Genomic DNA, 18095 nt, shown 5'->3' on the forward strand with positions numbered 1-18095 from the left:
GTGAAGGAAAACATCGCGAGGAAACCTGCATGTGTCTAATTTCAACGAAATTCTGCAACATGTGTATTCCGCCAACCCGCATTGGAGCAGCGTGGTGGAATAAGCTCCAAAGCTTCTCCTTGCACGATGCACGAAGATGCACGCGTTTTCAACCGCGTGTCCCAGACACATCAAACGTCATGTATCTTATTACATTATAACTCAAATATTTTTTCTTATAACACCTGCTTAAAATTTTCATAAAATACACGATATAAATAAATAAATATAAATAAATATTGGACAACATCACATACATTACTCTGATATCAATGTAAGTAGCTAAAGCACTTGTGTTATGGATATCAGAAGTAACGACGGCACCACAAACATCCAGACCCAAGACAACATAGAAAGCTAATGAACTTTTTCTACATCGACTCGGCCTGGAGTCGAACCCGGGACCTCGGAGTAGGCGTACCCATGAAAACCGGTGTACACACTACTCGACCACGGAGGTCGACAAGATACGATCATATGTGTAGTTGTTGTATTCCGTTACTAATTGATCACCGCTGTTCCGTAATATACATCGATTATCAAAAACATTTAAAGGATACACTGCTCGCGTATAGCATATCACAATAATTAAGAATGAACAAACTGATTGACACGTATATAATATTAACATCGAAACTACTTGAGCAAAATATACAAAACGCATTTTGAATTTTTCAAGATTCGTTGATAGTCAAATCTGAATATTTGAGGAATATCGTATACTATTTTAAAATGTGGAATAGAAACCGATTCAATTAAATTGAAGCTTCCACTAATCGATAAAATCTATAATATATCAACTAGTCACGTTACTATCAAAATTAATAGTAAAATTACAATCAATCAGGTCTACTCGTCCGAATGATATTATCATGGACAGTCCAAATAAGCGCGGATAAAACCGAAGGGTGAGGCCAGTTGTAGATAAAAGGCAACAAATCTGTACTAATATTATAAATAGGTAAAATATGTTTGTTCGTTGGTATGGAGTAATCTCCGATTAAATTCCAGAAAAATGTTTTCACTGGTAGATAATAATTCCACATAATTCCTGAATGTTATAGAGTATATTGTATTTCTATAATATCATATTCCTTATTAATAAATTGTACCCCTGCGAAGCCGGATCAGGTCATAAGTCATAAAATAAAAACAGTTTTGCTAATCAAAATCAAAGTTCCGGTAGCTTAGTCATTTCCTTTTGTTTTAATACATTAATAATGAGAACACGTCGTGTCTTGCTGTCACCGGGGCTTGAGTTTTGATTAATTACATTCGTCAACCCTTGGAAGTCATGTGTCATATCCTGAAGCAAAAACATCGTGAGTAAGGCGACGCCTCGTGTTATTGGGTCGAGTGTTAGAAAAATGTCCACAAGTTTATGAAAAAAATATTTTGAAACTAAAGCATCTTGACTATTAGAGGAAGAAGTTCAACAATTTTTATAAGATTTTTTTTTACCTTAAGTAATTAGTATAATACGAAAAATTTTGGGTTTAATGGTTTGTGTTTCTTTCAGATGGATTGACATGATTTTTCTGTATAGAGATATATTACGGTTTATGTCATAAATCACTTGGCATCTTACTCGTGAAATCTTGGCAATTGACTTCCGATACACCATTTTGACACATGTATTTTACAAATTTTATAATGATTATTATATTAAATTTTGCATATCATATTTTGACATCTTACGCTCGTATTCTGCGGCGAGTTTTGAGATGACATGATACTTCTTTCTAGAAAAATGCTTATGCTGATGCAACTTCACTTAAAGGATTAGATTTTGGTAATCCACACTTCTGTGTCATACTAAAATGTAAAATCTAAATATTCTTATCTATTTTATAAAAGTATACGATTCTTACGAATTCTGCAACATTTGACGATTTTGGGATACAATATTTCTTTAAGTTTAGTTAATCACAACTGATCTCTGCATAGTATAATTAATATATGTCCTAATCAATGTAAGAGGTAGAGACCGTTGGAAAAAAAAACGAGTGTTTTGAACTTAACCTTCATGCCTTCTCCCTGGTGATGGATTTTCGGAAATGAAATTGAATCGAATAGTTACTGATATTATAGATTATTAATATTAAATTCTCTACATTTTATTAAATTCCAAAGCTTCCGCCTTCCTCGGTGTCCATTTTAATTACAATTTTGAGAATTAATTGTTAAAAAACGATCGAAATTACTTTTATTTTGGACGTTGGACGTCTTCGAAACTCTTTTTGGATATATTCTCCTCACGTTTTATCCCAAAACTATAAGACCTTGGAATTCGACAGACATTTTTATTTCACGAAATCGTATATCAAGGGTTGCAGATATGTCAAACGGAAAAGTACTCTCATAAATATTAATACTATGTTTAATAAAATAAATCCATAAAATTGAGTAATATTTGACGTCCACCGAAGGGATTATTTATAAGTAAAATCACGCTAAAAGACGTTCGATTTTGTTAGTGGAATAAATAAACTTCTCTTTTTTAATGTTTTTTTTTTTTTTTTTTAATACAGGAATTGCTTTTGCAAGTCATTTTAATAACTCTCTATCGCAAACATCTTTATTGTGCTTCTATGAATCAACGAAACACCTTTTGACTTATTCTGTGTATTCAAAGAAGTTTATTATATAAAAGGAAATTCTCCAGTACTCGTGTACAAACCGTCGTTCCGTAAAGATCCTCAGATTTCAAATCGTTTGCTAACAATGGACTTCAGTCATACTTATTGTATTTCCTCTTGTATATTATGTATATATGACTTTTCAGTGTTCATTTCTCACGATTACAGGTACAGATATAACTATATGTTTCCTAACTATGATATAATAATATAATCATGATAGTGCTATATATATATAGGTCGGAACATTATGATTTATAACAGCAAACATTTGTTTTTACGGTGTTACAGTTTAAATTGTGTGTTTCGTGTAATTGAAGGTACATTGGAAAGGGTGGTATCCACCCAGATAGTCTTGCACATCATACAAATACCACCTTTTATAGGAGGGTAAGCCGCTTCATTACGTAACGCTGGCTTCCCGTTCTCTTATTCATTCTTAGTTACAATTCTTGAATATGACGTATACGTAGATTATAATTTCGTGTATGTATATTCAAGAAAAATATATTTTATAATCAATAAAAGGTTTTATTAATAAATAACCTTATTTTTATATTATCATATTTATATACATAAAATTTAAATAATAACTTACTTTACTTTTTGTCATCAGGTGTACGAAAACTTAGCGCAATTCTAGCAGCTGGTGGGCGTTCTGGAACATGGCGGCTCGAGGCTCACTGTGGCGGAGGCTCAGCTCGTGTGGATCTCACCGTAGGTTCTGGATTGGGCAGTGCAACTCCAGCTACACCGGCCGCGGAACAACACTATGTGGAATTAAAGTTCGCTGACAGCATGCGCCGGAGATACAAGCCTGGATTACCATTTGTCGGTAGAGTAAGTAATAATAGTATTTGCCATCTCAAATAACGATTTAATATACATATATGCTCAGTGAACGTGGAAATATTTTATATGATTAGAAAATATCTATAAGGAAATTAATTATTTTAACTGAATTTCAGTCACAACTGGCATTATTATTGATGATTAACTAGTATGCGTCAAATATGTAATATAATGCATTAGTGTACTCAATACAGCTATATTCCCTATTCCCTTACTCTAGTAGCTTAAAGGGACGGTAATCAGACAAAGCTGGAGGCAAATCAGCCACAGCGTTCAGAGTTACGTGATTCATAAGAGTGTTAAGACTTCAACTATCTCCAGATAGCTCTAGATAATATCTTGACAGAATAGTTATGAATTATTTGACTTGAACAGATACAAAATTCTGAATATTTTATAACACTCAACTGCTGGTAGACAAACGTGACAACCAAGTAATTCATTCATGTTCTGTTTACCGCGCATATTACTCACGCAAAGTAAGAAGTTCACGACAGCTCGCATTATCTGAAATTTAATGATTACCTTAACAGCTGAAGTTTAGCGTTCGAGCTAATAGCCTAAAACAAGAAGCGAAATCATAACCGTGTAACTAAAACAATTTATATTTGTCAGTTTTCATGTAATTTAAGCGGAGAAGTTTGAACATTTAGTTTCTGTAGTTTAATTTTAAGTGACGTCGTTTCTGTTTTAGTAATTCAAATTATGAATTACTCACATCTTTTCATGAGTGGTTATGTATTTGTTTTTAGGTAGTATATTTTTACATAATATAATATAACGTCAAAGCGTAAATGTAACGCGTTTCGTTATGTTTTTTCCCGCGCTCAGTTAACCGTAAGTTCAATCATTTTTTACGTGAAACATCTATTGGGGCTCATTGTGAGATCAACTCTGCCTTAACGGCAAATGGCATGACGCTCTTTTATGCCGTCATGCTCCCTTTCCGCAGCCGCTCTCTACCGCCTTGTGTGTGCGAAGCGCGCATAATTAATATACTTCGTTTGCCACACTCTATTATAACTTCTTCGTGAAAATCTGTTCTTATCTGTTTTACTCTTTGGTTTATTTTTTACATATTTATTTATTGGTTTCGATTAAAGTCACCTAATAGTTAATTTAAATCTTATGTCAGTAAAACATTGATAAATAAGGCATTACTCAATTTAATATTAAAATATAAAAAAACATGAACATATGATTTGCTGATATCGATGTGGGATATATATTAATTGATATAAGTTATGTAATATAAAAGGACAAATGGACGGTAGTATCTAATTTCCAGTGGTAACTTGACATTAAATGAAACGGTACAATAGACAGATCCGTGAGAGTCACATGTTTTAATGCTTGTAAATAAAAATGAACTTTACATCTATATCTGCTCGGACAACGTTATCAAAATTTAAAAATAAACCAACAATCTATTTAACGCAAAAGTTTTGCTATTCAAAATCTGAATTATCATAAATAAGTCGTACAAGTAAACTAATAAATAAATATTTCAACAAATGTCATCGAACCTGCGTCTTAAGGAGCAGAAATAAAAATCAGTAAATAAGGTTTCGCTTTTAGTATCCTCGATATAATACACTATTTCAACCCAAATACGGTGTTAATTTAAATGAGATGTTTAATTGATTGTTAATAGAAGTTTAGTATTTAATTCTGTTCATCAAATTTAATCTAATTTATTTGCTTAGAGAGCCTTGTTGATTTTTATATTATTAAGTTTGAGCTAGACTGAGCGACTAAAAGCTTCTGATAAAATAATTGGGTTCGCTATATTTGTTTAGTTAGGATTTGTTGACTTTGGCTTCGTTCGTATTACACCAAAATCACGTTTGAATGTTTGCACATTCGACCAAATTCTTTGTGAGGATTTTTTATGGTTTAGGTTGGATGAGCAAATGGGCAACCTGATGGTAAGTTGTCGCCAGCGTCCAAAGTCATTGGCGCTATAAGAAATATTAACCATATTTTAAAAGCCAATGCGCCACCAACCTTGCGAACTAAGATATTTATGTCCTTTGTGTAAATACGTCTGAAAATATACGTCAAAAATTAAATTATACTGATGACGTAACGATTTTTGGGTGACCCAAAAACACTTAAGCTAGAAGCGAAGTGATCGACTGTCGTACCACTATCATGATTAAAGTAATTATTTATTTATTTACATTTTGCGGCTTTATTTTCATTCAGTACAGTCATGTACTAAATTATTAAAAAATATTTTTGAATAATTTGATTATAGTAGATAACTAATAACACGTCAAACGCTGAAATTTGTTTAAACTTTAACTGCAAGATTATTATAAATAATTTATAAATAAAAGCTTATAGTAAAAAGGCTCCCATTATGCTAATATCTACAGGCTGATAACAGCTTATCATTAGGTATTACAATTAAGAATAAAAAAATCAAGAATTTCGAATTTCGAAATTAGAATTTCGTAACTGTTTATCTAAGCAATTGTTATAATGGGTTGTACGTGGAAAACATAACGTCCTTTTACAACCATATTTCTTCTCTATGACCCAAAATGAGCGCAGTTTTCTCTCTTACGGCACATGTGATACCTTATACGGCTGACAAAGTGCTCATAAGAATTACGCTTTAACGTTACAAATAACGTAAAGAAATATATTTTATGAATAAAACGTATATTCAAATAACAAACGACGTATAAGAAATATTGTTATATTGTGGTGAAAAAGTGTCGTTTTATTCTCCAGTATCTGAAACGTTGATCGAAGTAAGATTATCTAACTTCTTTTTTAAGTCCGAATTGTCATTGATCGATGGCACAATAGGGGGACCAATGGGGTTTTGTTTGTTCCGCATTATATTGAGAAATCTTATAGTCATTTTCAGTCACTATTAATAATATGTGAAATAATTACTTATAATAAAATAACGAAACGCTTTACATTTAAATTTAAAAGTAGATTTATTAAATGTACGTCCAGATTATAAAGATCAATTCATTACATTCAATGGTCACTTTCATTTAAATTAAGACGAAACTCTTACACATCCTGTAAAAATGTTTCCTACCATCTTAAGACATTTGGAATTCACCCACGCTATTTCCTCTGACATATGGCATAATTGTATATGACATGTGCAAATTTTCTCACGATAATTTCAAAATGGCAGAGCACAAAATGCTGAACCTGCAGATTTACCCGAATGAAATTTATAAAACACAAACTTCCAACTCCCGTTTTACCCCCGTTCTTAGCGGATATCTACACCCTATAAGAGACATACCTGCCAAGTTTCAAGTATGTAAGTATGTAGGTGTTATAGTTTCTGAGATTCTGTGATTAATCAATGAGTGTTATTTCGCTTTTATATATATAGAAGATTGAGAACACGAAAATGTGGTGCTTCTATCTTTTTAAACCTGTGATCTTCGATTAAGTGATAGAGTTAGATTTACTTTTAAGCAGGGGAAGTCCGGAACTTATTATTATCATTATAATAATTTACTATTGCTAGTTTAAAAATCAATTCAATAATATTAAAGACCACAATCTTCAATTTATTTAATAAAGTTTGTTTGATATAAATAATTTATCAAACACATATCTTTCACTGTTTCCATTTAACACTTCATGCGGATTCAACAATTGTTATAATCAAACAGGAAAACAATTTACGGCTTCGTATACAAAATGTAATACAACACTAACCCAGACATTTGTATAATAAACTCATTTTAAGAAACCTCCTTTATTTATTCAAATTATTTCTACACAAAGAAAAAAAAAACATAAAATAACAATTCCCCGACACATAGATTTGTATTCTTCGGCGTGTCCCTTTCATTCATGTCTTGGCAGCGTTACAATATAATAAATTACGAAGGCTGTCTAACGAAGAGGCCCTACATCATGATACTATTTGTTGCATCACTCTGTTTTGAATTAGTATAACTATCGTAATGTTTTTGTGTTCCCGTGATTGATTGCCTCATTACTGTGAGTAATCCTCGCCTTGTACTGGGTAATAATTCTCGTCTATTTTCTTGTGATATTTTGATATTAACGCTTTATTCTTTGTTGCGTATTTGGAAATATTTTATATGGATATATGCTTCAGTAAAATAACAGTCTGTTAATCGTAATCGTAATCTCAAGACGTAATACCTAATGGTTATAATTTACCGTAAAGTTAAAAGTATGGTATATACCTTTAAATGATCCATTGCTGGGCTAAGGTCTTCTCTCTCTTTGAAGAAAGGCTTTCTGAATGTGGCAGAATTTCATTGAAATTAGACACGTGTAAGCTTATACATGATGTTTTCCTTCATCGCCGAGCCCGAGATGAATTATAAACACAATAAATTTGATGATGTTTTAAATTGTGTATACTAAATATTTAGAGGACTTTGTACAAGCCCGTTGTGACCACTTACTATCAGGGGCTCATTTGCCAGTCCAGTAAATAAAACCTAAAAAACAATTCACCGATTTTGTGAAATGATCAAACGAATAACGCTTCGAACTTCTTGATAATGTTTAATTACAGTCACTCGTATTTCATATCAAGACTGTCGGCAGGTTTTGGATCGAGGCCAGGTCGGGTCGACTAAATGACTTAATTAAGCCTAAGTCGACGACGCAATATCATTCACGTTTTAGTAATAGCGACGGATTATTTGATAAAATTGTAACGTTCATCTTGCTTGGTATTTCATAAATATCTAAAAATCCACGACCTTGAAATTTTTGCTTCCATATTTTAGTTACTATTTTTATGATAATATGCTTTTATACTTCAATTATTACTGTAGGTTTAGAATAATCCATGAAAAGCACATGTTTATGACAATATAATAAATTTCAAGGTCGGATAATTCAATTTCGCCAGAATCTATTTTAATTAATAAGTCTTCATGAACATAAAGAAAACTGTTTACGCAGAACATCCATAACACTCCTAATCAATAAATCTGTTAAATGTAATAGAAAATATTCTAAATAATGGTTGACTAGCAAATAATTTTGTAAATATTACATGATGACCATGAACGTATTTTTTTTAAAGAATACTAGCAATGCCCCCAATTAATTAAGGAATTACTAATATTTACCCCTCTTAAGTTTATTATTTGTGTTAGGAGTAGGGACGACAATAGTGTCAGGATCGATCCTGCGACTTTTTACCTCGCTAGGCTCGTAAACCTATTGACGCTCTCTTTTAAGAAGTAGGTACAGTCAATAGGCTTTCTAAGTGGAGACATGTAGTCCAGTCGACTTGTTATAATATCAAAGGCGTTATACTTGAATGTCTTCACTTCAGAATTGTTTAAGACCAAAGTTTATCAGATTGAAGTGACTTACGTTATCTTCCTACTCTCAGGAATCGAACTTAACCATACGATTAGTTGAGATAATTTGACGAAAATAAACTTTATTCAGGAAGTAGCTTATAACATTTGTGAACAGTTAACATCGGTTTGGAACTTGTAGATTTAATCGAGAACTGATAACTCAGATTTCAATAATTTATCAAGATATTTCGCTATGTTAAGTAATCATATTCTAAATCTTCTATATATATTTAAAATCACGGTGTACTCGAAATTACATCATGTAACAAATTAAAATGTACAATCATTGAAATAAATAAATAAATATAGGACAACATCACGTACATTACTCTGATACCAATGTAAGTAGCTAAAGCACTTGTGTTATGGAAAATCGGAAGTAACGATAGTACCACAAACACCCAGACCCAGGACAACATAGAAAACTAATGAACTTTTTCTACATCGGCTCGGCCGGGACTCGAACCCGGGACTTCGGAGTGGCGTACCCATGAAAACCGGTGTACACAGTACTCGATCACGAAGGTCGTCAAATAATTTATAATTAAGATAAAACGGTAAATAATTGTACGGTAAAGAATAAAATAGAAATATAATATTATATAGCAACGTAATATATAGTACACGCCACGGACATTCTATGAAGTATGTATAACTATGAGAGTTGGGTCGAAAAATGAATATATATGATTTATGATAAGAGTGTTATGCCGTTTGCTGTCACAGCAATCAGATCTTACCAAAGCACGACAATAAATGTTATACATCAATAATTCTAAAAGCATAATTTTAAAAACGTTCTCCCACAGGTTGAAGCAATGAGTACTGAGAAGAAGGTTCGAGTCCGCGTGAAGCTGTATGATGATAAAACAGACATCTACAGTCAAGACATCGACATGTCCACCGGTGAAGGCGGATTTATCGTGCCAACTGTAATGGCTGATGCTCCATACGTGAACTTACAAGTATGTTGATTATCAAAGAATTATATTTTATTTATAATATCCAAGGCGACCTACAAATTGACCAACGATGATTGGTTACCACGATACATGATCAATTTACCACAATCAAATTTCTAATAACTTAATTATAATATATATTTTGCATTGTTGTTTGACGCTACTACAATATATAGGGATTAAAATTCCACAACAATTTCACCATGACGCAAGAATAAGATCGAAAACTCTAGAAAGTGAGGATGATGAGGATGCGTGTTGATCACTTTTTGTGTATATTTACTCAATATCTTGAGGAAAATATATGCTACTGCCATTTGAATTTAAATGAAATGAAAATAAAAATATACAGTATCTAAATCTAAAAATATTAGTTGTACTAAGAAGAGGGATTACAAAAAACTTGACTTGAAAAAAAAAAAAAACAAAATATACCAATTTCAAAAGGTACAGATCCAGCGGTAAGTAAAAGAACTAACCAAATTATCAACAAACAAAGATGTATCACATTTCGCAACCAAGTTTGTATTCCGAAACTCTTTTCATCCAAACCCGAAAAGTAATCAAAGTAATAAAATAAATTCCAGACTCCAAATTCTGTGTAATTTTAAAGTTTGGAATCGAATTTCGTCTATCGGCCGCAACGTGTCACCAACAACTGTTTAATTCGGATCAGAGTTATCCGGATCACTCCACGTCCGAATTGGTCGTTCGCGCCTCCGACCTAATTTAGTTTAATCGCCTCATTAATGGGGCTTGGTGGGACTTGTGAAACTTCTATACCCTCAGGATAGTAATCATAGTACCGGCACGGAATACAAATGACGATATTTTCGGCCTTTACGTTAATCCCAGCTCAAGCTGGGAAGCTGGGATCGTTAGTGCAATGTTAATTTAGATCATACTTTGCGGTATATTGACATTTTGATTGTATAGTTTATTTTTCATAGTAAGCATAGTTTAAATAACAATACTATTACATTTAAATAATAAAAATATTTCGAGTTGCTACTTGTTTTTGAAAACTTTGGTTTGAAAAACGATTAGTTCTATTTTTGAAATTTATTGCGTTCCGTTTTTTTTTATCTTCTTATGTTTGTATGCTTGTACGTTGCAAGTGAATTTTAAGTAACTCCCTCAAAAGATTGTTCAGATTTCTGATGGTGGTAAAAATAAAATCTTAATGATATATTATTTACAATGAAACATAATATAAAATACTTTAATTTGTTTAAATTCTGAAAGAAGATTTTTATTTAATTTGTTCTTTTAAAAATGATAAGATATACACACATACGGCTTCTTAAATACAGTCGCTTCTATCATTCATACCGGTAAAGAAGTTTGTAACTAACATACGTAATAAATTTAAAAAATCAATCTAATTATAATTTATTTAAGTTGGCTCTCACAATCGCTTTTGAATTTACAAGAATAAATTAAAAAGCTAACCCATCGTAAACATCCGAATGTAGGGTATGACGAGATTAAAATTTACGTTCCTCTATTAATTTAATTACATTACAGAAATATATTGATTTTATTAAAAAAAAAACATATAATTTAGTACTAGTATTTAATATGTTGTCACAGACAACATATTTTTGTAATTGTATCATTGTAACTACTTGAATAAGGAAATTATTATTTTTAATTGAAAGAAATAATTGCTCCAAATGTATACCTGATCTTCTCACACACGCATCTTCTCAACAAACATATACGATATGATGATTAAATGTGAACGATATATTATAATTTTAGTAATGCCTGCATTTAAAAGAATCCTAAAATGTATCAGCGTAATAAATTCTTATCAACGAATTTTCTCTTATCCTCCTTGGCTTTACAAAATACTAATGGGCTCTTGAGGAATAAACAAGTATACCGTCAGTGAGATTTTACATTTTATAATATTCATAAGGATTAAGACTATGCAAAAATACTTAAGAGATTTAACAGAACGAAAATGTTTTTATCTTTATCCTAAAACGCCTCAGATGAAAAGCAGCTTAATATGCAAGCCGAAAATCTTCAAATAAACGTCAAAACTTTTCAACTTTCTGGCCTATTGATGTCGTTGCGAAATGTAGACAACAAAAGTTAAGGAATTCGAAATTCAAATTTTTAAATTTAATAAACGTTCCTTATTCAAAAAATTTGAAAGAGATTTACTTCGAAGCGCCGATTAATACTTTAAATAGGTCTTACAATACGACTTGTTGGAGTGAATTAGCTTCGACTTTTAAATAAAAATGCATTATAAGCAATTTTAAAATCCATCTTCCTAACGTCACTGGAGGAAAGCAATTACTGAGTCGGGGAGTGGTTATGACATAGTCATCATGCAAATACATCGCTGCCTGAACGGGATTGGCAATCCGGCTAAAGTGCTTTTAGACCTGATAACTATCTTATGAATTATTTCAATGAACGTGACAAGGCGAGACACACTGTTTGAAAGTACAATAAACATATATCAAACTGAATTTTTTAATAGTGTATTTTATAATGATTTTTTTACTAACTAGGAATATCTGACATTTTCCTTCTAGTAGATTATATGTTGTCATATATAGCAATTGGAATGCGATCGGTCGAATTATGTAGGAGATGAATGATCTACACGAAACAATACATGACAACTTGGTCGCCATATTTCAAAAGGCGCCAAAGTCTATTCATCTACAACAGACTGTCTAAATCGAAGATTTTGGACGATATGTGTTACACTGGTAGTGTTACACTTTTTAAGTATATAATACCAGCAAATAGCCATGCTTTTTATAGCTGTGATACGGTGTGAATGAGTCAGCGTAATTATAAGTTCAACAGACATTTTAGAGCCTATGGTTTGTAGCTCATTGAAGGTGTAGAAAGTGATTTATATTTATTACAATGCTAATGTTTTTGGCGAAGGTGATCAATGTCAGTGGCACGTTTGTTTTGCCTTTCAAAAACAAATTAATAGTTATCTGAGCAAGGCAGTCTTTTTTGTAGGACACTTGATGAGAATTTAACGATTGTTCGGCAGTGACAAATGTTTGTCCTTGGGCTTGCGATAGCTTGTTTGATGTAGATTTAAATAAAATAAATGAAAAAACAAAAGCAATAGCTTGTAACTATAGCAGGACTGAAAGGTCCTCGATTATCTAAGAAATTATAAGCTGAAACCACACGCTGCTCGAATGCAGGCTCATGAATACATATGTGGCAGATTTTCATTCGACTCAACCTTAAGATGTTTTCCTTCACCGCCGAGCAGAAAATGAAGCAAAAATTAAGCACGTGGAGACAGATGCTTGTGTGTGTCGGTTTGAACCCTCAATCTACTGTTATTATTCTCGTATCCGGTCCCATGGAAAATGAATGCTTAGAAAATTCAACCTTATCGTCACCATATATCGTACTATTGCAGTAAAAATCAATAGAACACTTATCATGACTCATGTGGTCTTTTAATGAACTTAAATTTTTCGTGCCATTTTCTTATTCATGGTACGTAAACTTTAATATTATTCAAAGTTAGCTAAATTTATCAACTGTATGACAACTTGTAGCCGCTTTGTGTTCATCTCAATTAGTATGGTTATTAGAAGTCGATAGTAATAGTAAAGGGGAGATTGGTTTCAATTACAGCGTTAATCTAGAGGACGAATAACCAAGTTTCCCGGTTGTTCGACGCCATTACGGCCTTACAACAGGTTTCCTTATCACAAGTTCACACGTAAACATATTATAATAAAGATCAATCTATGTACGAACCCTCTACATTGCATTTTAGATCTTATTGTTAAAGGATAAGACATAGTTTACAGCTTCAAATATTTATAATAAAATTTATTATCCGTTTTATAGTAAGTATTTTGACAGAATTAAACGATTACATAAAAGTATACCAAATGCTTCATATTATCCAAAAACAAATAAAATAATCTTCTCTGTAATTTATTACAATTCAACTTAAACTAACTTAAAATAACTATGCAAATATTTCAGTGGGACGTTTCAGATGGAAAGGCTAGCGACGCATTGATAAGAAAAAATTGTTTATCAAGTATATATTACAGGACAGCAGATATTCCTCTTCACCAATAGCGAATTTCTTTGAAAACTTTATTTTGCCAAAAAAATTATCGGTCTCCCTTTTTCATATAACTTCGTTAATTTATTGTTACAATTACTCCCGTTGTTCATCCTGGTCCTTTTGTAACTGCTTCTGAAAATACACTTAGTATTTTATCGGCGTACATTTTTTCAACGGGAACTTCCGGACCAAGCTCCATCGACCAGATAAATTATGCCAAGCCAGAGTCAAATAATCCCGCGCTCCATTAAATTCGTAGAAAGAGCACGCTTTTAAAAAAATTAGTATACTAATCTTGGTCTTAAGTAAAAGAGGATTAAGGTTTGGGATTTCTTAATAATTATCCTCTTGAAAGATAATGAGGCTTATTTCAGAATGTTATTTTTAATCATAAAAAGCTAATGAGTAGCATTCCTTGACGAAACCTCTTTAATTTGTTGCGTAAACAATTACGCGATGTATACCACGTATTTGTTTATTGATTGTGATGGATGCCTGCAACCTTCACGCAAGTGTCAATAGCAACTGTGCAAATTTCAACTCAGTTGGATGAATATAATAGAATATTATAATAACACACATGCGTTACTACGTAGAAGTAAAGCGTTTTTTGATGAGGCGTCTTATTGCTTATTTAGATGCGTCAAAGTCAAAGTCAAAAATCTTTATTCAATATAGAAGTGTTTACACTTGCTTATTGATAGTCAAAAATCTACCACCGGTTCGGAATTTAACACCTCAGACCTGAGATGAACCGGCGAAAGAAACTCAGCGGGATATATATCTTTTTTGTTTTTTTTTTCCATTTTGCATGTACAATAATAATTATATTTTAGTTATTTGAAACAGCCTGGAGGCGATCGAGGTCGATCTTTAAATTGAAATAAAACACAAAAATATATATGTCTGTAATAGGATATGAAATGGGACTATACGCTTTATGCCTATAACTTTAGTGAAGTTCTCTCCAAATTTTTATCGATTCTTTTAAAAATGTATAATTAAAATTATTCGCGTCTAGCAAGACAAAAAAATAATAGGAAATTTTATGGATTAAAAAAAATTGTAGTTACTTTTTTTAGTAAATAAGAGGACAGCGAATGGACTCCAAGGAAACCATCATCCTCGTTATACGCCGTCAGCCGTGGAAATTTAGATGTTATATAATTTTTGCTTACACACTGGCTCACTCAATCGTGAATTAGGACAATAGTAGTACAGACTTAGCTGTGGTAAAATAATCGTTAAGTATCTTATGGTTGACGTACCTACGACCTTACGTCTTACTCAGATAAACTAGGGTCGGTAAATTATATATTTAGAAAAAAATAGGTTCAGTTTATATTCAAATGTTCTTGCAAATGTTTGTTTATTTAAAATAACATGATTAGCACAGTCCTTAAAATACTAATTTTATTCGTTGATTTGCTAAAATCTAAAGCCAGTGTTACAAAATTTTGGCAACGAAAATGTAGACGTTCATTTTAAGTAAGTCCATTATCGGATAGTCTGCGAACTTTTGAGGACGATCAAATAAGATGGTTACTATTAAAATAACTTTCGATCGATTCCGACGTCCGTTGGAGTCAAATTATATTGATAAATTTTAAATCTTCATCAGCCTAATAGGTTTTCAAATATCGATCGACCTTTGCGAACACTTTTCTCTTATTTCTAAGAAGGCTACCTTAATTGAAATCACGATGAACTATTTTCATTATCTTCCTTGCTATTAATTTTACTTTATTGAGTTAAGAGTTAAAATATGAATCGTTGAAGATTTCAGAATTCCAATAATTTTAGCTCAGATTTAATTTTAGCAAGGATATAGGAAGCTTATATAAAGATTTTTTTTTATACTTGGTGGTATGGCATTGTGCAAGCCCATCTGGGTAGGTACCACCCACTCATCAGATATTCTACCACCAAATAACAGTACTCTGTATTTTTGTGTTCCGGTTAGATGGGTGAGTGAGCCAGTGTAATCACAGGCACAAGGGACATAACATCTTAGTTCCCAAGGTTGGTGGCCCATTGGAGATTTGGAACGGTTAACATTTCTTGAGTTAACGTGTAAGAAATTCATATTTCTTACAGCGTCTTTGTCTATGGGCGGTGGTGACCACTTACCATCAGTTGGCCCATACGCTCGTCCGCCAACCAATGCTATAGAAAAAAACATTAACTTTAAAATATATCAAACTAGTTGCGTATTCATAACTACCCTAGTAACTACATTTCGAATTCGTCAAATCCAATTCGAAATATTATTGGAAAATAACAAACTATGGTTTAGTTTTATCATGACTAAGCTTTGGAATCCAATTTGACGCTCATCGGAAAACCGACCCGTGTCTCAAAGAGTTAGCTAAGCTGAAATTTAGTTGGAAATCAATTCATTTGGTGGATTTGCAGACTGCGGTCTAACCACGGAATCATTAATTGAAGTTGAAGATTCACTTTGGACAAACTAAGTTGTTTGTCTAATCAGTTTAATGACAAGTGTACATGTGATTTTATAATTTTGAAATAATATATATTTATTCAATTAGTGTCTACAAATATTTATATTAATATATTAATTACTTAAATTTAGTACATTAGTACATTCTGTTAACACTAGGAACAAGAATAAACTTGTTACTCCAAGTACCCGATTACACAGGGTTAGTAACTCTTTTTTGGGGCAATGTATACGTTTTCACAACAGGATCCCAGAAAACGTTCAAAATTATTCAATTATAAAATTTAAAAGAATCGTTAAAGAGCGTTTGTGTGCTAAAGGATATTACAACACTAATGACTTTTTAGTTGACTGCACACCTGGAATGAAATGATCGCCTCCAGGCTGTTTCAAATAACTAGAATATAATTTACATTGTACACGGAAAATGGTTAAAAAAAAAAAAAAATATCCCGCTGAGTTTCTTTCGCCGGTTCTTCTCAGGTCTGAGGTGCTAAATTCCGAACCGGTGGTAGATTTTTGACAATCAATAAGCAAGTGTATACACTTCTATATTGAATAAAGATTTTTGACTTTGACTTGACTTTGACTTTGACTTAATAAAATTTTGAGAATGTAAATTCAGACAAAATGTTAAAGTCAGACAGACATACAATGCATTGCCTAAGCCAGGTCTCACCAGATGAAATTTTGCACAAGATTTAGCCTGTACACTGGCTCACTCTTCCTTCAAAGCGGGACACGACAATACTAAATATTAGTATTTAATCGTAGATAACATATTCAGTGGGAGATGCCCATCCAGCTAGGCACAAAGTCCTACCACCAAATAAATTTGTATGATATTTTTTTTACAAAATTACTTTTAAAAATGTCTTCTCCATAGTATTATTTTTTATAATACTATACTTAAGACGCTTAGAAAAACTCTTTAATTTAAATGGAAAATAAAATTATACCTATTCTTACTGTTAACAAAATATATACTAACATTGTTTTCAATAATATAAATTTGAAGCAAGCAACATTACCTTCTTTGAAGTTAGTAACTAATTCCCATACACTTTCTAATGCGGGTAATTTAATGCCAAAATCTACAGTAAAGAACATGTTATATCGAGGAAGCTATCTCGACGTTGAAAATTATGATCAAATATTATAAATACGAAGATAACTCTCTCTATCGGTTACGCTAAGCCTAAGCCTTAACAAAATTTTGATGAATTTAGTTACAGAGGAAGCTTAAGCTCCAAGAAAGGACATAGACTACTTTTTAATTACCTCTTCAATTTAGGTATGGAGTTTTGTGTGATATTTATTTCCATAAAATCGAGCGGTTAAAGATGTAGCTTTGGGAATATTTGGCTATTACAAAATAGCCTGAGCCTGAGCCGTGCATTGGGATTAAGACAATTACTTTCAAAGTGAAACTTTGTATTAGACATCACAGAAATCGTAATTAGGATCAACATACTTACACGAGCTAGTGCTGGAAATCTCGTTCAAGTAGGTAATGGATATAGAGGTAATTTCTAGACGATCCTTTGGGAAAGCATTCATTTCCCGGAATAAAAAACCTATGTTCACACAGGGTAAAGATCACCGCGCTAATTAAAATCCAGCCCGGTGCTGTGGTTCAATTCTTTGCTTATTGGCTCTAAATTGTGACAACAGATTACGTCCTTATTTTACCAATGTCACGGA

General features: G+C 32.3%; 1 protein-coding gene across 1 annotated transcript in view; it reads left to right on the forward strand.

Annotated features, from left to right (window-relative positions):
- LOC125067301 (C3 and PZP-like alpha-2-macroglobulin domain-containing protein 8) overlaps window positions 1-18095 on the forward strand; it is a 229109-nt gene that overhangs the window by 149269 nt on the left and 61745 nt on the right. Inside the window, exons 6-7 of the mRNA XM_047675818.1 lie at window positions 3295-3518; window positions 9688-9843. Of these exons, the coding sequence (XP_047531774.1) occupies window positions 3295-3518; window positions 9688-9843 (380 nt within the window). The remainder of the gene's footprint in view (window positions 1-3294; window positions 3519-9687; window positions 9844-18095) is intronic.

Source organism: Vanessa atalanta, chromosome 11, assembly GCF_905147765.1.
Source record: "Vanessa atalanta chromosome 11, ilVanAtal1.2, whole genome shotgun sequence".
Taxonomy (NCBI): Eukaryota; Metazoa; Arthropoda; class Insecta; order Lepidoptera; family Nymphalidae; genus Vanessa; species Vanessa atalanta.